The sequence below is a fragment of the Pipra filicauda genome, unplaced genomic scaffold (genome assembly GCF_003945595.2).
Source record: "Pipra filicauda isolate LSUMZ 115617 unplaced genomic scaffold, ASM394559v2 scaffold10_size6260569_pilon, whole genome shotgun sequence".
Classification (NCBI taxonomy): Eukaryota; Metazoa; Chordata; class Aves; order Passeriformes; family Pipridae; genus Pipra; species Pipra filicauda.
In genome coordinates, this window is record NW_024103541.1 from 1,035,960 (window position 1) to 1,060,168 (window position 24,209).

General features: G+C 42.5%; 1 protein-coding gene across 1 annotated transcript in view; it reads left to right on the forward strand.

The window, feature by feature from the left end:
* GLI2 (GLI family zinc finger 2) overlaps nt 1–24,209 on the forward strand; it is a 191,186-nt gene that overhangs the window by 26,303 nt on the left and 140,674 nt on the right. Inside the window, exon 2 of the mRNA XM_027725639.2 lies at nt 23,308–23,470. Within this exon, the coding sequence (XP_027581440.2) occupies nt 23,338–23,470 (133 nt within the window). The 5' untranslated portion in view covers nt 23,308–23,337. The remainder of the gene's footprint in view (nt 1–23,307; nt 23,471–24,209) is intronic.

Below are 24,209 nucleotides of genomic sequence, written 5' to 3' on the forward strand. Positions count from 1 at the left end.
GCTACTCACGTGAGAGGATGTATTTAGGATTTTTCCTCTGCGAGGTGTTGGTCAAAGGCAACTTAAGCTGATCCAGCTGTTACAATCCTGTTTCCATCTTTACCCCTCTGGCACTCATGTGATCATACAATATACACATTTAGATGCTGAAAACTGATCTTTTTTTTCTTTTTTTTGTCTCAGAATCATGTTTTTGGCTGGATCAGTTCCCTGAACTGATTGACAGTAATTGCATTAAAGTGAGCACAGGAGAATGGGAGGGAAGATGGGGGCAGGCAGAACAATGGGATCACAACATCCCAGGCTCAATTTGGTGTAGACTGTCTCCTTGGTTTCTAGAACAGGCTGCATTTGTGATGGCTGGTGAGACATAAATTTGAAGATAACTTGTCCAGGAGAGTACAGCAAAAAAAAATCCATTGATTGACGTCCCAGGCCTGTATGTCAACTACTACAGAGCCTAGATTTTATTTATTTGTTTTTAATCAGTTGGTTTTGCAGTGGTTTCAATTTACATCATCTATGCTCAGTCTTGCTTCTGCAGAGTGATACTGCTTATCAGTAACTGGGCTTATTCTGCAGCTGAAGCTGCTTCAGGAGAAGAGCTGGTCCCCAGGGACTGGTCTGAGCAGATGTAGACCAAGAGTTTTGCAGCCTACAAACATCAGGCTGATGTTTTTTCCTTTTCTCACTGGACGTTTCTATGTTCTCATAACTGTAGATAGAGTTGCCTTTTCTTCAATTACCTACAGCATCAGGACAAAAATTACTTTGTTTTTCAGTGACCAAAGTGGTCGGCTGGGTGATTTTTCTCCCTACTGTTGCATAAGCATCCTGGGACACAGACTGACTGTCCTGGCCTAGTCTGTCCTCGAGCTGCTCCCTGCATGCTTCTTACTGTGGTTCAGTCATGTGTCCCAGTGGGCTTGACAGTAAACTGGAATCATCTGTCTTGCAAATGGTCTTGTCTTTAATTAGAAAATCTTTAATGTCTGCGAAGTCACATGTGGGTGCCAGAGTTTGCAGCTCCGTAATGTAAGTTCTGTTGCCTTGCTGGTTTTAGGCGTAAAGGTTTAAAAAAATAATCTCTTTAGCCTCAGGATAACAGTATCCATTGAACCCTGCTAGCAGATGTTCCACAGGCTAATTCTGGCCAACATCCTTCCTCCCCCCCATTCATATTTTTTCCCCCAGTGAAACACTGAAAAGGGTTTTCAATTAATTTTCTCATATTTATCCCCAATGGCTGTCTGTATGTGCAGACTATTTATTTTCACTGTCTCTGTACAAGTGCTAATGTGCTTTTTGTTGGTGATTTTTTTTTTCTGTTTTTGTCTTGTAGTCAGGTATCCTGAGCCTTTTTTTCTCTGTGTCAAGCATTAGCTTGTTTTTCTACTAATGACATGCTCTTCCTGGCTGTAGCTTTTGCTGTCTGGCTGCTGCCACCAAGTTTGGTATATTGTGTGCTGGGTAGCACTGAGAGAGCAGTATGTGACCCCAAACTACAACCTCTTTCTGATGAGAGGACTCTGTGGGAATGCTGTGACTGCAGCCAGTGCAGAAACCATGTAGGTTTCTTGGTGTACCCTCCAAATCTCTCTTCCATGTCCGTCCTGTGTTATGGGAACCTATCTTGCTCCAGGCTTAGAAGGAGCCATGTCAAAGAGCAGGACTTTGAGTGAGTTCTTTACAAATAAAACCCTTGAATATTTTTTCCAGCTTTGTAGGAACTAGAAAAGCATAACCATGATTCAGCTCATGTGGTTGTGGAGAAAAGATGTAGCCCAAGCCTGGATGGACCACAGGTGTTCTGTTTCCTTTATCTTTCCTATGAATTATTTCTATGTGTTGCAGCATCAGGAAAGGATGCTGCTTCTTTCCAGACTACTGGATACTCCCAACTCTGGGAAGCACTTTGTGGACAAAGCTTACTGAGCTGTACAGAGAAGACTATTAATGAAATAAAACAGCTTCATGAGAAGCAACACTTAGTGCTTTATCTGTGAAGGAATCAGTCTTTTATGAAAGACTTTGTGTTCTGCTGATTTATTTATTTATTTTTCCATTGAATGAGCAAGATTGTTTAAAAAAGGTGGGGGGGAAAGTCACTGGGGAAAAGCCCCCTCCTCTACTCACTCATCAATTCTTATAACATTAAAAAAATTAATTTAAATTGCCACTTTCCTCAAAATGAAGTGTAAAGCTTTCATAGTTCTGTTGTTTAATTTCCCAACTGGATATGAAATTAAGGAAATTGTAATTGTTTGACCTCTCGCATTAGGGAGTCTAGGTATTTTTTCATCTGTTTCACAGGAGTACATCTATATGAGCATAATGGCTTCCCTAGAGGCTTCATCTCTTGTAAAATACCATCTAATGAATTAAAATATATCTCCTCTTCTTAGTGCTTTTTCACGCTGTGACCTGCCATGGGTTTGAGTTCGGGGTGGCTCCCGTTGAATTGTCTGAAGGCTCTCAGCATACTTCCTCCTACTGAATTGTTCTTCCTGAAGTTTGCCCATTGATTACATCCTCTGGATTGGGTCGGTTGTCTTTCTTACATGGTTCACTAGTTTTTCCTCACTAAGCATTGCTAATGTGCCTTCCACAAACTTGCAGCTTTTTAAGCTTTGATCCAGGAACCTTTCCAAATTCAGCAAAAAAATACCAAAGAAGCTGGACTTTTTCCCCCCCTTTCTTTGTGTCCTTTGTTACTGAAGAGGGCTGCAGATATTTAATACCAGACAAAAAAAAACCCCTCTCTTTTGGTGATTTCTCCAAAACACCAGTTGATTATTGTTGGCAAGGACATCATACTGGAAAGGACTAGCTGTTCTTTGTGGTTTTGAGGCCAAAATACTGCTGACACTGTCCCTAGTGGCTGGGTGGAGCTCTCTGGGTACCTGCCTGAGAGAGCAACAGTGTCATCACACAGCAGATGGACCTCTCTTGGTGGGGAGAGAATAGTTTGGCACCAAAGAATAAAGCTCTTCTCCCCCAAGAGTGAAAAAAAATATACTGAATATCACTGAGGAAGCAGCAAACATTGGTCTTGAGACCTCTGTGCTCTGTATATCTGATCAGATGTGTGTGAGATTCTTCAGGGGATCTGATAGACCATCTTTTAGAGAATAGCTAGACATGTCAGAGTGTGGGGTGAGGTTGCATTTATTTTCAGGGCTCTTACAGAGAAATTTTCGTTCCAAAGTCAGCACTTAGAGAGGTTTCCCATGTAGGAATGGAGGCTGAGCTGACTCACCATCAGAATAAGCATATTTTGGTCTTGAAGAAAAAAGATGAGCAAACACCGTCCTCACTGATATATTTAGCTCATAGTGATTGTAAGGATGAGTTCAACTGGATCCACGATCCCTTGCTTAGCACTCTCTTATTTCCCAAATGGGCCACACAAGTGGCCTCATGCACACCCATAGCAGCTGGTAAAACAGCTCCGCTTGCGTAATGGAAGAAGTTGGCAGGAGAGGACTGTCAGAAAGGTTTTGCCAGGATTTCATGGCAGAGAGGTGACTTTGTCAAGACCGCAAAAGAGTTGGTCCAGACCCAGTCAGAAGTCAGGACCTGCTCTGCCTCATTTCAGGTATTAGAAACTCTGGTTTATGTAGCATGTGTATCTGAGTTTTTAATACATGAAAATCCTTGCATTCATTTCTCCAATCCGGATTGCTTTAGAAGGGGTGGAACTTTTCAGCGTGCCCCAAATAAGAGAGGGGCAGAAAGCAGAGGGTTGACCGTGGTTCAGGGCAAACCACTCCATCCCGGGCTGGCAGAGGAGACTCGCAGATGTCGGTGCCCCTGGGAGCGGGGTGACGACCAGGGCTCTCTGTGCTGTGCTGCCAGACCGCACCGGTGTGCGAGCTTGCGGAGGAAATGGGAACGGGAATGGAGCCGTGCCTGTGGCCGGCAGGCAGCTGCGAGGCTGGCAGCGGCGGCCAGCCCGCTGACAGCATGGCTCTGGCACCGCAAAGAATCAAGCCCTTTGTATCTAACCATCCAGACCTAATACACTGACATGGTCGTCATCAGATACAGTTGACACATGTTTAAATGGTGTATCTCGCTGCTTTGAACAAGTGGGAAAGTGTTCTTGGACTGCTTTGCTCTCCACATTTCTACGGAGTTTCCCACTGTCCATTTTCCATAGTTACTTACAGCAATTAACTGGAATCCAGGGCTGCAGCGGCTGCACGCATAGTCTCTCAAACCACACCTGTGGCTTTTTTGTGTCACATATAATTCATGACTGAGTGACGCTTCCTGCCTTGTCGTCTTTAGTCCTGGATGAATGAATGGTGTAGCTAAATCAGCTTAGCGCCGAACTAAAGCGGTGGTTCATGTTTAGCTGTGGCTCTTGTACAAGTCGTGCAGAAACTTATTTGTGTTGGTACGGCTGGGTGTTCACTGGAGGCTCCAGCTCTTTTGATATCGGATCCACTCACAGCTTGCATGTCCTGCCTCAGCTTTATTTTCCCTTCCAGAGGCATAGATACTGCATGAATCACTGTCTTTGCAGAGGCTCCAATGGGCGAAGGTATTTGTGCTGAAACCTCACCAGGCTGTAATTAATCTGTAGACGAAAGGAAATGGTTTTGTGACAGCTAAATGAAGACCAAATAATGCAATGTGATGAAAGGTATGCGCAGCAGTCGGATTCAGGATCTGAAGTTATATGCATTTAGCTTTATGGTGAGCTGAAAAGTGTTTGAAAAAAGAATTGCCTCAAGTCCCAGTTAGTAGCAGACAAAAGCAGAGGAAAACCTGCATGTAATTATATATTAATATGCAGAAAACTTAACAGGGATTAAAAAAATTGCACCCTGTTATTCAGTGTATTTGAAAACATTTGGGAAACTTACACATAAACTGCAAGTGCTGTACTCAGAGAGGCACATGCTTTCTGCGTTTGATCTGTGAGATCAGGGTATGTTCCAGTGAACAGGCTGTCTTTTCTTGGGCTTTAGCTAAACATCCGATAACTTTAAAAAAAATATTGTAGACTTTTGTAAATTAAGCTGAGGAGTTTTTTTGTTGGTTGGTTGGTTTGAGTTTTTTTCCCAGATTTGGATTGTTTTGGAGAAGATAAGGAGTTGTTGATCATCTTGTTTGAAAGTTAAATGTTTCTCCAGTGGAAAGTTTGGGGGTTATTTTTTTGTTTATTTTTTAAAGAAGTAATATTTTGAATTCGTGTTTCAGCTTGTTCATCATCAGTTACACCTTTGATGCAGGTTCTCTCACATTACTTCAAGTGTAACTGGGATTGGTTTTAGCAAAAAGACACAATGGTAAATGTGGCAGCTTCCCTGTAGTTTGATGACTGTGACCTTTGGAATGGGTGCTCTGAAATTGGTTGATGCTGAACATTTCAAGCAGCAGCAGCAGTGAATCCTTAGCTAACTGGGTGATCTTCGAGAGCACCGAGATTTCTCAACTCCACTTGTGTAGAATCACAGAATCCTAGAAACTTCAGGTGAGAGAGACCTGACGGGGGTTCTAGTCCAGCCTCCAGCCCCAATGGGGACTGTTGTCAACACCAGGTCAAGTTGGATGTGGCTTGTCTAGTGGAGTCTTGCAAACCTCCAAGGTGTGTCAGCCTCTTAGGGGTGACCTGGTCCATGACTTTCCCAGAGAAACCTTTTCTGAACACCCAGCCTGAACTTCCTAAGCTGTGTTTTTGGGTTTGGGGTTTTTTTCAGTGTTTCTGTGTGTGTGTGGGTTTGGGTTTGGTTTTGTTTGTTTGTTTTGATGTTGTTTGGGGTTGGTTTGGGGCTTTTTGTGTTTGGTTTTGGGGTTTTTTTGCCACTACCAGGAAGGACTTGCCTCCGTCAGAGTTATAACTGTAGACTGTCATATATTTTCACTTTTAATCTAAGACTTTGATAATGAAATTGTAGTTAGACTATCTGTATTTGAGCTAAAACCACATCATTATTACATAATTTTAATGACATCTTAATTTCATTATGGCTATATCATACCTATACCTTAGTAGCATTATAAGACTGTGACAGTATTGTTATTCTGACTGCGATTGTCATCATTACCGTTACTATCTCTGTTCTTAATATGAACATACCATTTCGGGTTGCTATCCTTATTTTTGATAGCAGGAAGCAGCATTTTTTATGACTGGGTAGAGTTGGATACTGGTAGGAAAACTAGTTGAATTCTGTTATGACTTCTGCATCATCAACAAAATGATCAAGTACTGTAAATTTACATTGTAATTATGATGTCAGTCAGGAACAATATAACTTGGTTTTCAGGTTGACTGAGAATGTGCTCTGGGATTTTGGAGGGAATATATTCCTCTCATTTGGAAGCTGAATAAATCCTAACAGAAGTATTTCAAGAATATATATGTAGTTCAGTGATGTTATACTCAGCAAGTATTTTATAATTAGCTCAGGTTTTAAGGCCAGAACATCTCATTTTGTTTCCTGTTTTATTTACTTGTCATAAATGAACTCAGGACTCTGCACCTTTTTTTCAATTCAATATCATTTGCAGCAATACTCCCTTTTGTCTGAGATGTGAATTATTCATTTAAGTAAGCAGGTTGTAGATAACTTGAATCTTGAGAAATGAACGTTGGAGGAAAAGCTGTTTTCTGTGCTTTGGTTAAGACATAGGATAGTATTTTTAAAAGAGTACAGTGAATTGACTGCTGAACTTCATAGGGACACTCTGGAATACCTTGTATGTGCAGAGAAGGACCAGGTATCTAACTCCTCCTGGTTGCATAATATCTTTAAAATGTCTTGTCATGGACATCCAAAGTGCTCCACATGTGAATGATGGCAATACCTGAGTCATAGTTTGCGTTAGAGAAGATGTCCAAAGCCATACAAGACCCTGGCTGCTTCTCCAAATTACCTGGAGGGAACTATTCCTCTTCAATCCAAATCTTTCTACCTCTAGTGACTTAGAGCTTCAGAAGGGCTTTGTCTGCAAGATCTTTCTGGTTCTTCCTTAAGGAAGGCCTCACTTGGTCCCGCTCAGGGTTTTAGGAGTTCTTCAGGCTGTCTTCAAGGAGGTGATGAAAGCAAAGGGCACAGTGATGTGGATAACAATGCCATCTCTCATACCCCAGTGGGTATGTGAACTCATCTACTGTGGCACAAAGCAATAGCTCTTACAACAGCAGCTGGTTTTGCTTCTGCTGGTGCTGGTGTCTGATACCAGTCACCTGCTTTTGAAATAGACAGCACCCACTACTGGAGCTGTGTATTCTGGCTGAGCAGCAGCATGGCTCTGTGGATTTGCTTTCTTACCTTCATGCCTCTCTTCTCCCCTTCCCCCACAGCTTCTACTTTCTCTTGTAGACGGCAGTATAGGATCAGACTGCTTTTCATTTCCATCACTTTTCCCTGCTGTGACTGAATCTGTTGCAATTAAATTTTAATTGAGATGCACACTGCTTAAATAGACACAAGACAGCTACAGCTATCGCTAATTAATTTTCTTCCAAAATGACAACATTTAATAATTATATTCCTTGTCACTTACATTATTTATACAAGTTTAACTCTGGGAATTTTTTTAAAAACACGTCAGCTGTGAAAGTGCTTTATGGTGTTAATCTCCTGTAAGGCAATTGTGATTAACTTCAGAAGTGGAAGTATGTTTATAGTGCATTTAGTAAAATAACATGTAGTTCTGCAAGTTGCAGTAGAGGTATTTCTATTAGAGATTGAGGTATTTCTACAATAAGGTAATAGTGTTTCTGGTTACAGTATTCAAATCTAGGGAAACCCTAATGACAACAATTTGTGCTCCTGTATCATCTTTGATCTGTGGATCTCTGAGTACTTTCTGCCTGTGATAAGCTCACACCTTCTGCAAAGATTCCTTCCCAGTTTCTCACTTCACCTGGTAGAGCACAAAGAGATCATCTACTGCCCCAGCTTGCAAAGTCCTTGCCATCTGCTACCTCGCTCTAATACCAGGCAAAGAAAATAACCTTTTCATATTTTAGTCTGAAGAATCCATCACTGGTTGCTGACAGACAGGGTGTTGGATGAGTGGGACCATTTGTCTCTTGCGGCGTGATAGTCCTGAGGCAGTGCTGTGACAATCAGGGGATTCTGTCTGTGCTTTTGATACATCATTGCTGCTTCATGGTATGACTTTGGTGTTTGTGGAGAGGTGCGTCACCAACCTCCAAACTTCAAACGTTCACCAAACCAGTAGAAATATCTTGGGACAGCTGCGAGGAGAATTCTTCCAGCCTCTCCTGCAGGGATGTAGAATGGTGATGCTCCCTCTGCAGAACAAAGGAGCTGACTGTGGAAGGTGAGATGCATCAGCCCTGGGGTTTTACTGACAAATCAGGAAACTTTGGGAATGACTGGAGTGTTGGAGAGCCTTTTTTTTTCTCAGTGAGGGTCTTGCCTAAGGTGAAAGTTTAAGCTGGAAGCTACAGCAGAGGGATTTTGTGGGTCAGAGAAATAAACCTGAGAGGGCAGGACAGGTAAGACTTTGATCTCTCGGAGGACCCAAGACCAATAAAAGTCAAAACTAGATGTGAGAAGTGACTGCAAGTGCCTGGGTGTGCATATTTTCTCTGCTACCATAGAGTAACTCTTTAGAAATCTCCACACCTTTCTGGTTACCACTAGCAAAGTAAAGCTGCTATGGGAACAGATCTCTGGGAGAGTGTGTGTTTGCATTTATTAAGGGTGTTGGGATTTAGTACTGATACTGCAGAGCAGAAGGAGTTGGATGGTGCAACCCCATTCCGGGGAGACACAACAGAAATTTTCCAAGGATGACATGGAAAGCAATTGTACTCTGTGCTGCTGTGATCAAAGGAGGTTAGGATGATGTTGATGTAGAGGGCTGATCAACAGGACATTTGGGGTGTCTCAGTCAAAGGAAATTTGATTAAATGTATTAAAGGCGTATATAGTAAAACTCTCGTGTTGGACATACGGGTCTATCATATACTGTTTACCTCACATAAATTTCAGTGTCTTCTTGAAGGTAGTCATTTCAATTCCTTTTGTAGTGAATATGTAGCAAAAAAAGTACCTCCATAACCTTTAGATCTGTGTTAAGATGAATTCGAATGACAAGCTGTCTGTCTGGTCATCTATCTATTCTCATGTACTTTCACAACAGTAAAATTTCATTACAAAAATTTTTTTCATTGTCACTTTCTCCTCAACTTTGACAACAGCAGAAGAGACTGGGCAATAATTAGTGATATTTTGGTGCCTGTGTCTGGTTTCTTGTGCAGTGTTGCACAGTGGCAGGATTATATATAAAAAGGAACTGTATCCTGGATTTTTTAGAAGCAACAGAAACTTTTTGCGCCTTTATTTTATCGCATCTCTGAGGAGGCTGTAGATTACTACTCTCTTCCTAAGCAGGTACTGCAGTTAATTATATACAGATTTTTGTGCTTATTGTGACCAAGAGTCACAATTCTTGGCAAAGATGCAGGTCTTGGTAGCACAGCAGAGTAGGACAATAGTGCATGCTGCCTGCTTTCTCCACAGTGGGCCTGTCCTGGGAGCCACGGTCTGCTCCATTGCACCTGAAGAGACAGGAATCATTCATTCCTCTAACAAATAGATCTCTTCCTCTGTATGTTTTCCCTGAAGTTATTTACACACCATGTTGTTTGCTTTGAGGTCTCTCATGCTCTATAATTTGCATGTGGTGCTGGAGTTGCTGACGGTTTGTTGCTTTGATTGCCAATTCTCACGGTCCTCAAAAATGCCTTTAGCTGCCAGTGCAGCTGAGTAGCTCTGGGGGCTGGAACCCAAAAGGCTATAGGTCTGGTAAAAGCTGGGAGAGTTTTCTGCATATTGCACGATATGAGTGGTTGTGTCCAGGTCCCAACCTAAAGGCAGGGTAGAAACCATGTGGCTTTGGGTCTATGTCATATCATTACACTGAGCAGCAAAAGGAAGGCCTAAACATTAATGAATGTTCACAGCTACCAGTCCTCTGCTCTAAAAACCTCAGTGGGGTGCAGTGATGAAAAGCCAACCCACCACGAGCTTCAGGTCTGTTTCTCTGAAGGCATCTTCCTGGTTATATTCATTAAATAAAGACCAATACTTGGCTACGAGAGTGCTGAGGGAAGGCATCTACTGTTTTCTCAGTATGCCGCTAATGATTTGAGGATGTCCAACAATTTTTGTTTTCAAAAGATACATTTTTCTCTGTTGTTTTTGATTAACATTTTATAAGTTAGCAATAAACCTATGAAACTCTTGAGTTTGCAGTGGGGATATTGGCTCCAAAACAGAAAGTGTGTTGAGCTGTTTCACTTACAATGCATGAAAGGCTGGGAAAAGCACAAGAGGACAAAGTGGTACCAAATGTTGGGTAGCTATGGATGTAGTTTTAGAGACAAGAAATTGTGTGGTCATCTGTAGCTGGTGACAAGTCCACCAACCCTGTGCCTTCAGTTCTATGGAAGTCTGGGCTCAAACGAATGACTGTAGAGATGGGAAAGAACATATATTTAATTTCTTCAGTAGAGAAAAGGCTAATGGGCTTTTCAGTGCTAGGTTGTGACAGCAATTAGAATGAATACTTGAAGAGATGTTTCAGTATTTCTGGTGTATAATTCTGAATGTCAAGGTGCCCTGACACAATATGTTATGCAGAGGAAGGGTATATAGGAAGTATGATCTTTCTTTTAGTGAGGGACAAATGAGTTATGATAAATGAGTTATGCAAGTAATTATTCCCTTACAGGAGGAAAACTACAGTTAACTGTAGAACCCCAGTACTTCTAAAACCAGAACAGATGTGTTTGCTGGTTCCTGATTTTCTGAGGGGATCTGATTCTCATCTTGCAGACCTGTAATAAAACAGAAGGCAGCCCAAGTCAGTAGTTTCACTGGTGAAAACTAGTTCTGAATGAGACTGGGAGTGGACAAATTTGTCTGGTCTGTATGACCAAACCCACTCAAAGAAAACATATTTAGGCCCTGATGGAAGCAAGTGCATATGTATTTGCTGAAGTCTTCCTAAAGCCAATGAGATTGAAAGCATAGTGTGGTAGGCTTTGATAGGCTTTGAAAGAGGAGACAATGGTTGAGGCAAAACAAAAGAGCATGCCATCAAAGGATGTAAAGCAAAGTGACAGGACCGAAGTGACAAGCTAGGAAAATGCTCTTTGCTCCCACATTCTGAATGGCTGTGAAATCAGCTTTGTACTCATTAGAGCCAATGTAAAGGAACTTGCTGTAAATGAAAATGAATGGCTTAGGAGCTGGTGTTTTGAGTTCAGCTGTGTAGGTGAGTGGCAGGAAGCTCAAGGAAGTGCCAAACTCTGAGACATTGTGCAGAAGGAAGAAGCAGGAGTCAGAGGTGGCCTAGTGGCAAAATCTTACAGTGAGGTTGGAGGAACCTGAGGACCACCCCAGCTTTCAAACTTGAATAACAAAGAAGATGCTATGCTGTCCACCTCTACAGCATTGCTACTGTCTAACCCTGTCCAGACTGCTGTGAGAGAGATTTGAGAGACAGACTGAATTTCTTGTGTTATTGGAGGGAATTTGGTCTGAACTATGTCAATATGAGAGTAAAATATAGGTATGATTTAGTGGAGAGAAATCCCAGAGGCACCTGAGTACAGAAGACTGGATACAGCTTAGCTGTGAATGAGGAGGAAGATGGAATGAGAGTTACAGACACAAGTGGGATTTTGTTTTTAGCGAGAGGCAGACCAAGGCAGACCAGAAAAAAGAGAGAAGGGGCAAGGAGAGTAAGAAAAGTGGCTGTGACATGGTTTAAAAGATGGTTGTGGAGGAGTGAGGTGATTAGAGGGAAAGAGGAGATTAAACTTTAGGATCAGAGAGGGAGTTGTAGATAGGAGGTAAAAGACTGATGTTGTTCTGACTGTTTTCTCTAGGAAGAACTCAACAAGCTTGCATGCAGAAAAAAAGATACAGAGATAGACTATAATTATATGCATTAATAGGCAACAGAAATAATGTACAGTAACTGCAAGGTAAATAATAACTGTAATTAGCAGTACTAAAAAATATATATATGTGTATGTGTGTATACTCACATACTCCTATAAAAGAGTTTTGTCCTAAGGAATTTATATTAATAATTTGTGTTTTGTGTTAAATTAGATAGTATCAAGGAACAAAAGCAAATAAGGAGAAAGTATTTACAGGGTCTTCTCAGGCTAGCCTTAATGATTTGAATCTTATGTAATGAAATAGTAAAAAGAATCTTTTTTGGGTGTATTGTCTGGTGGCCACATCAGTCACTGCCCCAAAGTCTGGTATAGCCCCTGGAAAGCTGTGGAGACCCAACAGGAGCACATGCAGTTTCCAGTGCTCAGCCCTTGGCCTGGTTACCACCAAACATGGTTCTTCTGCTTCACTTGTTTCAACTGTGCAGCCGCATACGCACAATGTGGTTCCTGAACTTTTCCTCTGAGCCATAGCAACCTGCCGACATTTGCTAAAGGTTCACTGCTGCCTTGTGTTTTGTTCCAGTACGTTTTGTGGACCTGAGATGTCTTGGCATGTAAACCCAGCTTGTTTTGTATGTGAAGCAGACACTGCAGGGCAGCAGAGGACCAGACCTCCTCATCTTTCCAGTCTCCTGTAGGCTCTGGAGACACCAGTGCTGGGGTTGAGAAGGGAGGTTTTCCCCTTAGCTTTTATAACAAGAGAATGAAATAGATTACCATGTTATTTCTTTCCTTTTTTGGTGATGGCAGCTTCTTGCCAGACCAAGAAACCAAGTTAATTCTTTTAGGCTACAAAGTGAAAATTGCATGATATTCTGTTGGTGAATCGTTTTATAATCTCTCAGTCATCAAAATACTTGTAGCAGAGTAGACATAACTGCATAGCGAAGGAATGTATACTCGGCATCATTGGCAGGACATAAACACCTGAGAGTTTATCAGTGTTCTGGGAGATGTTTATTACTTGAGTCTGACTAAGTCCTTATCAGAAAAGAAAAAAATAGAGAAGTTGGAAGGTAGAAGTTAGTTTGCTTGTCAGTAGAGGCAGGCATGGTAAAATTTAATCTTTATAAATGCAACTGTTTTGATCTGTGAAGGTATGGCAGATCAACCATTAATAACATACCGATTCATAGGTGCACAGAGGACCAAGGTGCTGATCTAGACACCACCAGAGGTGTTTCTCTGTAACACCATCAAGTACTTTCCTGTACTGAAACCCATCCACATCCCGTGACGAGTCTTAGACTATAACAAATCTTCTGGAAAAACATCTGAACAAAATGTTAGCTCTACCATGCTAGAGAGGCTGGCACCAGCGTGAGACTAGTGCTCTTTTCTGTTGAAACTGGGAGCCTTGTTTCTAATCTGAATTTCTCTAGTTTAACTTCTAGCTCTTAGTCTTTGCAGTTGTTATTAGGTAACTGTAATTGGTTTAGCCATAGATTCTTTTCATGTCCTTTACCTCTATCAAAAGGCATGTGTTATCAAATTTTTGCAGATTGTATGTGTATTAATATTACTGATCAAGTCATCCTGCAAGTGCCTCTCATTTTTTGAGCTCTCTTTCATTTTTCTCATGTATGGCACTGGAGCCTTTGCAATTTTCATCTCTCTGCTTGGACTATTCCATTAAGTCAATTTAGGGTTAGGCAGAGAGGCCTTATAACCTCCCAAATTCTGTGTAGACAAACACACATTGCTTTAATTGTTTTAATACTGGCAACTTTCTTAGAGCTTGTCAGCCACTGTTTGCCCACCATAAAACTTCAAGTTGTCTCCAGTCAGTGTTTCTCAAAACACAGTCTTCATTTTAATCAGTTATTTTCCAGATGTGTGGCCTTATATGTGGTTGCTTTAGAACCTATAATCTTTGTATAAAAGCCCATCTAAGGATGGAGAGCATGTCACTGGTACAAAGCAATCATCTTTATTTACCATGTCAACAGTCATTTGTCACTGACAGACTTCATGACTCTGTATTTGTTTCCAGTCACTGATACACAAAATGATTGTAGCTCTCCAACCATATGAATGTTTCCACCAGATTCAGTAATACTGGTCAGGATTAATTTGTGTATTAAATGAGCTATTCCACTTCTTGTTTATTACTCGTGTTCATAGCATTAGAGTCTACACAATTAAGGAATCTCTTCTCTTTGAGTCCCTTGGTACCTTGATTAATTTTAGTCTTGACATCTTGATTTCTGGCTAAATGAGTGCTCATTTTCACCCTTGTCTTTTGTCATTAGCTTAATACCCTCCTGAATACTTTAGCCTGTCTCCTGAAAGACTTATTCCCTTCTACTGAAATGACAGTCAGCCACATCATACAGTCTCTTTTCTCTGTAGAAGATGGACTTGCACTGCTGAAAACTTCAGGGCTCTACCATTCACCGCTTACTTGTTAAATTTTGGACAAATATATAGCCTTGTAACTTGAGTCACAGATCACAGAAATGAGTACTGTTCAAAGCATTGATTTCATTCTCCCGCCTATAAAATTCCTTGCAAGGATTCTTGGTCTTGAATTTTTCTTCACAAGCTTGGTTGTGTCCTTGCAGACTAGGCTGTGTTGTGGTTCATGGGTTCTAACTCCATATCGTTCTCACCCCTCCTATTACAGCACCTGTCAGATATTTCAGCAGTTTTGGGGTTTTCAGATGCTCTCTTAGTTGTGAGCATAAGGCTGAACTTGATGACCTCCATAGGTCCCTTCCAATACTCTATGTTCCTCTCAGAAACTCTTCTCCCATTCTCATCTGGATGAATTTTTCTCCATTCTCTTGTTTATGAACTGCCAACCATTTTATGTGGTCTGCATCCTGCCTTCAGCTGGCAACTGTAGTCTTATAAAGACAATATGTGGAGTGGAATAAAGTGTGGAATAGCAGCTTGTGTGGTGTATGTGTTCTGCAGAGGAAAACGAGCCAACTGAAGTGTTGCTTTTTTGTTTTTAATTACATTCTTGTTTCCTTCCCAGGCTTCTCTCTTCTGCATACTTACACGTGTGCCTCTGGAGGGAGGATTCAATAGGCTGATGAACAGAACTGGAATGTTTAAAAATAAACCAAAATTTTGTAATGAAACATGTTCTGAAAGAACCTAGTTGCCATAGGGATTTTTGCAAGGATACAGTCCTTCATCTTTCAGTGGTCAAAATAAAGGTTTTTATTTCTTGAGCGAAATGAGGGGTTTCTTATCCAAGCTTTGGAGCCTGTTCGATGTCATCTGGATAGACTAGTCACTACAAAACAATATTACTCATCCCATCCCTACATAAAGCAAACCCCTTAAACTTCAGTGCATGTGGTTTGTATTTGGGGTTTCATTCATGAGAGTTGAAAGTGCCCAAACTACTGCAGCACGGAAGTGAAACCCTGAGAGGATTCTCCTTCAGTCACCACCAGCCAACAAAACATTCCCTTCTGAAAACCTCCCTTGAATCTGATTTCAAGGCAGCTCTCTTCCTACGAGCCAAATCTCACACATTACCCCTTATCTGTTCTGTGGAATCTGCATGAACATCTCTGTTCAGAATCAGAGTTTCTGCCCCTCTCATAGTATGTGCAATTTACTTACTTAGAAGGTTTTACTCATAAACCTGATGAAAAGTCAATAGATTATTAATGATTTGCAATTAGAGTCTAATTTTGTTGTAAACAGTTTAATGGTCCTCCGCCCTGGTCTTAATACAGTCTTTTACCCACCCTGTTTAGCAGTAACCCATCCCAGTATAGCTGCCAAGCGCCACAGATATTTTATCTGACATGTTAGTTATTAGCAGTTTCTGCTCTTGTTGGAGCATGAAGACTTGATGAAGGGGTTTTTTTGGTTTCTTCAATTTCTTTTTTTTTTTCTTTTCCTATTCTGTTGGGCAAAGGTTTCCTAAAATGAACACAATACTTCTTCATTAGATACATGTGGGCACACATAGGTAACATTTGTCTTTTTGGTTTTGTTTTTGGAAAAAAACAGAAAATTCCATAACAGGAAATTGAAAACTTCTTTGGACTTACATCAAAAAACCAAACTTAGACAACGCTTTGCCACAATTCTCTCACTTGCAACACAACCAAACAAATAAACAAAACCCAGGTGAAGATTCAGGGACCAGTTATAATGGTGACGAATCACTTTTGAGCAAGTTTTGTTTACCTGGTGGCATCCTCCCGTATTTTTGCAGCATGTTAATGCAGACTCTGAATGCAGGAGTGTCTTGATTATCTTCTTTGACGGTTTTTCGCGTGTTGGAATTCGCTTAGTAGAAATTTTCTCATGATAAGACACGTAGGATTGGCTTTGTAAAAGTACAAGCATGACTTTGTTTTCCTGTTCTACCACAAAAAGCTTTCCCTCCAGCCCCCACTCCTCCATCTTCTCAGTTCTTCCAAAGTAAGAAACAAAGATAACTTCTGAGGGAAAGGAGGGAAAGTCAGGTACCCCAGCCTGCATGTCTCGGCATGGACCAATGCCGATTGTGTGTCTGGCTTTGAGCTTTTATGTCTGTTTGTATGTTTTGATGATGTATTGTAATTGTTTATAATCCAGCACCTGAAAGATAATTTCTGTTCAAGGCTTTAAGGTTGGCAACTTGAAAATATACTCCAAGTGGGGAAACGATTCAAATTTATCTGGTATTTTATAAATTGGTCTCATTTGTAATGAAGCAGCAATATTCAAGTGACATTAGTGTTTGTGCAAAATAAGAAGAGCAAGCTAAACCTGAAGAATGGGTGAAATATGAGTTTCTTTATTCAATGCTTTTTCCTTTCCAATAAATGCAGCCCAGAAAGTAAATGGCTTTAGAAGGGGAAAACCTCTGTATGTTACAATAGGCTGGCCTCAGTGTTGCCATCTGGTGCCACAGAATGTCCTGGGATAGCCTGACCTGTGGTTGACATTTCTGAAGGACGCATGTCTCCCACAGGTCTTTTGCCACATCTGTCAGCTCTGCCCAGGACCAGGGGTCCCAGAGGGCTGGGTGCCCCAGTGCAGACACCAGCATTATTGCCTTGCTGTCCAGGACACATCAGTGACTGGTCCCTCCTGGAAGGTCTCCAAGGAACATCCAGCTGCTGAATTCTAGTTGAGAAGCAAGTAGCTGAATACTTAAAGACCATCCATATGGTGATAATTTCTGATTGCCACCACTAACACCGCTGTCCTTGTTTGAAGGAAGGCTGAAGGAAGTGAAAGGCTGCTGTGGTCAGTGTCAGTGTAAGGGGGCACAGCAGTTGTGACTCTGAGGTATATCTGACATTGTTTCCTTGCACATATTTCCTTTTGCCTGGCACCATGTGAAGCAGTAGATTCTTTATGTGCCTGGCCACAAAGTCTAGATACTCCATCTACAAAGAGTGATAGACCATGCTGCAGGGCGGCATTCTTTGAAGCTGTTTTCAGGGCATATTTCTTCCACCAGAGACCCTTACATCTCGATTTTTTTTTTTTCCCCTGTGAGTTCCCTTAATGTTTTTTGTCTCTCTTCCCTCTATGCCCTGTCCTGTTCCCTGCCATATTAGATGTCATGTTGCGCCTTCCCCTGCCCCAGTAGAGCATGGATCTCCATCTCCCATGGTACCAGCTCTGTCTGCAGTCTGTTTCTTCCTCTTTCCCATGCTTCTCTCTTTCCACATGATTTGCCATTGCCTGCCTTGTGCCTGTACTTCCATTCACTCATACTCTTCAGTAAGTTTGTAAGGCTATCCCTCTATCCCCTTATTTCTTGTCTTCCAGGCTCTTCTCCATCTTGAGGGATGTCCTGCTCTTTCCACATCCACCCAGTCATCCTTGCAAACATCCCTCCTTCCCACCCTGCATTTTTCCTTTCTTTACCTCCCTAGACAGAGTTATGCCTGGAATATCTCTGGAACCTCTGGAGCTGGTTGGAGGTGATGTTATTACAGAACAGAGAAACACTGCCAAGTACCAGGCAGTCCTGGGTGCCCTTTGACCCCTCACAGTAACACAGAGTGGCTTCTTCCTTATGCTTTTGGTTTGCTGTTGCCATATGGAAATGGCAGATGGTGTTGATCAGGAAGTTAATCTAGAAGCGTATCCGTTTCATGCCGTACGCAAAAGATTTGTTCATTAAACTTAGAAGTCTAATTTAAAGCCAATTAACAGAGTGATTTGAAGAGACTTGTTGTTTTTGAAGTTCAAAAGAGATTGTAAGTCTCTGATTTCAGCCTTTGTACATTCCAGAACCTGTATAACTATTGCAGTGTTGCCAACTCTACTGGGTTTTTTTGTCTCTCTCTCTCTTTTTTTTTCTTTTCTTTTTTTCTTTTCATTTTTTTGAGTGATGGAACTTTTGCCATGGGCTGGAACTGTTTGATGAAGCCTTGTTAACACCCAGCTTTCTTAGCAATTTTATCCTTACATTTGGGGTCGGGTGGCCAGAACTTGTGTGTATTTCTATTCTCTTTGCTGAAAGTCAGCACAGCTCCCTCCTCCCTCCCTTTGGCAGCCTGGTATCACTCTTCTCTAAGCAGGAGTTGGGGAAGGAGGTAGAAAAGCAGAATAAGCCCTGAGCAGCTCTGTGCCCTGCTAACACTGCTCCTGTCAGCACAAGTTTGTCTCTGCTTCCTTTCCTCCATCCCCATGATGTCTCCCAGAAGCTGGTAGGGACCCACCACAGAACGTTTCTCAAGGGGAAGGGGCAGGAGGGGCCCTGAGACAGACAGTGACTGCTCTATTCATGCATGCCCCAGCATACAGCTCTAATTTCCATGTGTAATCAACCCTGTAGGATTGGCCCAAGCAGACCATTCCTAAGAGCTGTCCAAATGGGAAACCTTGTGTCAAGAGGACCCCGAAAGTGATTAGTTCTGAATTAGTATTTATGCTGCTTTTACCTGCTTTTATTCTGTAAACACTTGTAGGTCCTTCAGCAACAGACAGCATGTTTGGACAGTCCTAACATTTAGTAGTGGCATGTGGACAGAGAAAACTTTCTTTAGTAATTTGAAGCTGTTGCTGATATAAAAGAAAATAGAGGGGTCAAGTTTTGCTGTGGTATAGAGCCTATGACTTCACCGGGTTAACTGCTGCTACTTCCCTGTAATTGAGAACATAATTTGGCTCAAACCCTGGGAGACTGAAAAGGATCACAGCAGCCACTGTATTAAGCCAATATTCAGAACAGTTGGTTCACACTGAATTTCATAAGTAGATCATGTATTCAGAAGGCTTTAACTGTATGACACAGTCCACTGCTGAAGAAGAGATGGTGGGAGTATCTCTTTGTTTATCTTAACTAGAGCAGCATGCCAGATATACATATCAAGCCTGGGATTGTACCTACATGGGGGGGTGATGTGGCAAAACTGATCAACTATCTTCTTGTGGTTGTATGAGAACAAACCTGGTGAGAGCTGTGCAAAGGCTGCCCTTGGTTATCCCAGCTCCCACTGGTCTTGCCAGGAGCCAGCAACACTGAAGCTGTATCCTGTCAAGACGGCTTCTGGAAGCATACTTTGGAAACCCCTTTCTTCCATGGGGCTGCCAAGCTTGAAGGTGGCATTCAGGATTTGACCTGTGTCACAATGCTACTGGCAGTACCTGCCCTCTGCCAGAGAGGCTCACTCCCATGGTGCTACTTAGCTTTGAGCAGAGATGGCCAAAACTGGTCATTCATTTTTCACAGGGAAAAAAAAAATGTTTCCTACCCTGTCTAGGGGAAGAGAAGGAGGTTTCCTGATGAAAGAACAATCCTGAAGAAGGAAATAATGCCTTTTCAAAAAAAGGGTGTGTAGGGGCTATGGCTGATGAGTGTCTGTTTATTCCTATGCTTGCTAGCAGTCCTGCTCAGGCTGAAGCCCTCCAAAAGAGACAAGCATTTTGGGACAGCACTTTCGACCATTCCTCAAGCACTTAGTGGGAGGGATTGTTTTATTAGGAAAGTTTACAGCTTCTTGTTTTCCCTCAAAGGCAAATGTGACTTTGTTGTTTTTAATTCTGTTGGGATTTCTCCCTTTTAATATACAACACAACTGTTAAAATAGCTGGGGTTGTCTAGGGCAAATCATATAGCACTTTCCTTGTTCAGATCTCAGATGGCTGCCTTTTTAGTGTCGCTGCAGAATTATATTACAGGGCATATGAATAGTGCTGGTATTAGTGTCAAAATCAATTACCCAACCCTCCTCCTGCAGAGAAAGCTACAAACCTTAGGAACAATCTGAGTAATCCATTCTGGTTTCTAATTCTGAGTAATGACGGAGGGCAGAGAGTTGTGCTTGAATAAGTGCATAGGGTCTTTCTCCGTATAGTCACTCCTAAATGCATGCTCTTTACAGGAAAAAGCAGGCTCCCTGTGAAACCCTTTTTCATGCCAAATGGCTCGCTGCTAAGATTAATCTGTCATTGAATTTATAAATTCTGTGTGGCACAGAGCAGCAGAAAAAGTTTAGCATCGAACAGAAAGCAAAGTATGTATTGCTTAAAAAATGGATGTTGTGCTCTTGGATAGTGTGGATTGACTGCCTCCACCAATATATCTTCTTATACTGGTAATAAAAACACTTCCATAGCCTTGTGCCTCCAAGGATCTCAAAGCACTTTGCAAATAGGGCAAAGTACTATTTCCTGTTTTATGGCTGTGGAAAGTAGCTGCAAGAGAGGAGTTAAGCTTTTTACCCAGGGACACAGAGAAGACTCTAGCAGATCCATGATGGGAACCTAAATCTCCAGAGTTCCAGCACTGTGTCCTGATCACACATTACACCAAAGCACTGCTGGGAAGTCTGCTGGTCACCAGCTCTCAGCCATTGTCTGTGAAATTGCAGAAGGTGGGATATGAAATCAGTGTTGGTGCTCCTTTGCTCGCTCATCTCTGTCCCAGTCTGTGGGTGAAGGTGCTGAGCAGAGCAGGATGTGGTGGGAAGGATGCTCGTGTCCTCCTAGGCTGGGATGATCAGCTCTGGTTGTGGCGTGCTGTGGAAGGAGAATGAATTTTGGCTGCTGCTGACTCAGGGAAAAGTTTGGAACCTCATCATCAGCCTGGTCTGCCCCAGGCACCTTTACGAAGCAAAAATAATTATAGGCTTATTACCCTAAATCCTGTGAGATTAGAGAAGTTGCATTATTTATTTTTTTTCTAATCCAGTATTTGAAGATTTACGTGTTTAATACAACCACTTATTACAAACACTTGAATATTTTTTTTAATTCATAGTTAATACACCTGTAAAGACCAGATTTTCAAATATGGGCCTGATCTCCTGTCACATTCCAGTTGGATAAATGACATATCTAAAAAACTGGGTCCCTACTGAGGTGTCTGTGGCAGGGATTTAGAGATTTTGCTTCAGGCGCCTCTCTGGAAGAAAGCGTGGCTCTAACCTGCATGTTTCACAGAACAATTTCTGTTACTAGTTCCTTCCTTCCCCTCGCTGGCTGCTGAGCTCTACAGTGCCCTGAGCAAGATCCCTCACCCTTGGGGCTGCCCCCAGGGTCAGGGTAACCAGGGAAGGGGGGATGGGGGTGCGAGGGGCAGCATCTGGTTTCAAACAAAAGTGCAAAGCCTTGAAAGGAGGGACTAAGAAGAAACAGGTGGGGGGCTAGTAATAGAACCTCTGAAGTTTATTTGCTTAACGAACAGAAGCCCAGGCTGTCAGACCTAGGTCAAATACTCCTCCAGTTCGAGTGTATTTATTTCATACGTGGTCTGTAACCCAACCTGATTCCTGGATTAAACCAGTGTAAAGTCCTGGCCCCCAGGAGCCCATCCCGTGTTTGCCATCAAGCCCAGCACATGCCGGGGCAGGACCTTGAGGGGCCACCTTGGTATTCACTGGAGCCTGATGTCATCAGTAAAGCCTGTAATTGTGGGTCCTGTCATTTCCTATGGAAGCTTCACAGTTTACAACTGCAAACTGTGACCGCAGATCCATCACTTAGTTGTCCCATTAATGCGAGCCGTGCCTGGGGGCTCCTAGGATGAGCTGCTCGGGTCACAGCACACAGCCTTGGTGGGACACCATTCTGCCAGAGCTGCCACATCCACCACTCACCAGGTCCCTCTAGGGTGCCAGCAGGGGTGGGAGTTCCTGAAATCTTTGTGCTTTAAAGTTTTTAGGAGAGTTAACGTTTTAATCCAAGATGTTCAGGAGTCAGTCCTCTAGAGCAAAGGGAGAGAAGTTTGAGCTGGCACAGTGCAATAAAACTACCTGCACACACAAAGAAGTTTTCTGGTTTCCCAGACATTTTTTGCCTGATCCCATTAATTCTGGTGAGGTAAACAGCCAGTGTGCTCCAGAGTATCTCAGGAGCTGAAAAATTTGCATTTGAAAATTTGCATGTGAAAAATTGCAGATCTGCATTAAAATTAGAAAGGAAAGGAGGAATTAGCAGTGGGTTTTTCCAAGACTAGCCTGAGGCCAGTGCCAGGTAACTGTGCGGGTTCTGTGAAAGCAGGAGTCAGGTGGAGACATGTGAAACAAAACTAGTTAAAACGGGGTGAACAAAAGTATTTGCATTCAGAAACAAAGTATGCCTCTTGGGATACTCATTTGGGAGACCAACTAAGTCTGAATCATGCAGAACAAATGGTCAAGCTAACAAACTTCAGGAACTGCTATGTTTCATCGACCTAAGTTTAGAAAACCAGTTTATTTGTGCTTTGGTATCTTGTTTGTATATCTTTCACAGAACTTATTTCACCATTTTTAATGGAGGTAAAGCTGTAGCTGATTTTCAGATGCAACTGGTCAGAATTGAAGAACTTTTTTGGGAGAGAGAGGAATCATGGCTGTTACCCTTCACCAGTGAGAACTGGATGGGCTCTGGCAGACCTGCTATGGCTTATCTGTAACCATTGTGGAAAAGTTCTGGTCAGGACACTGGTTCCAAACCAGGACACAGTGTAAGGGCCAGCTGTGGGAAAGTAAAAAAACACCTTAAATGTATGTTTATCTGTATTATATTGGAAATTTTTAGCTGACTTTTTTCTTATGGTGTACTAGGTCATGTGTAGGATGGACAAATGGGATTTATACCTGGTTAATTTTTGCGTCTGATCTATCCTATCATCCTGGAAAGCGCTTTGGACTCATCAACTTTATTGTGTAGCCCAAGTTTATGTGGGGAAAATTGCTTTTTGATCCTGATCCTTTTAGGTCTATGAGAACACCTATCCCTTCACATGGTTGTGCCCTTTGTGCCTGCGACTGCTGTAGTGGCTGTGCTGCTGGAGTTAGAAACCCGGGAATTCTTTGTTGCTCACCATTTACTTTTGAGCTCTGCCAAACCTTCTGCCGCTTCCTCGTGGAGCTGATTTTGCCTGTTTTGTGAGTGGTGACCAGAATCCGGTTTTGTTTTATGTCCTCTAGGGTTTCTGAGCTGGAAGATGCCTGTCTAAGATGGAAACCTCTGCTTCAACGGCTGTTGGGAAAAAAGAAGGAAAAGGTGCCGTTCTGGAGGGGAATGGCTTTACAGAGACGGGGAAGAAACCCACTCCTTTAACAGCTGCAGGAGCGGCAGTGGCACAAGGAGGTACTTTATGTTTTCCACAATTTGAAAGCAGCAGGGGTGTTTTTCATTAGACTGTAAGAATTTAATAAGTATAGTGGCATCTGTCTTCCTGTGAACACACTGAGTTTATTGGGGTTCTTGGCCGTCGGGGGTCAGAGGAACGGGAAGCTGTGTCACCGTGCGGCATCCAAACGTCACTGCACCGAGACCGGTCACCGCCAGTCCCAGAGACCTGGGCCAGGGCAAGGGACAGGATGGGTGGTGAGAGGTGGCTGTCAGGGAGTTGGGGCATCCCATCAGTGCTTGCCACCATCTGACTGGTGCTGTGTAGTGGTGGCAGCACAGTGCCCTCCACCTCTCCACGGTGGAGGTAAAGAATGACTGGTGAGGCTGGCTGGTGATGGAGAGCACCCTGTTACCGTGGTCAGGAAGGAGTGTCGTGTGCCAGCTGTGATCCTGCTAATGAGCTAAACAGAGTGCACAGTCTTAGTAATTGCTGCGGGGATTTCATGATTAGGGAGGAATTTGGGAATGTCCAGACCTAATGCAAGAATGTTCACAAAGAAAAGCCCCCACTTGTGCCATTCCTGTTAATGTCAGAAACAGCTCAGGTCCTGATTTCTTTTTTCATCCATGTTTTAAGCAAGATTTTGGTCTTGCTGCTGTTGGAGTCAACTGGGAAGCTCTTGTGGACAGCTATAGGCATGGAGCCATTATTGGTGGGTGTGCAGGGGGACATGTAGGGATGTTGCTCCTGCCT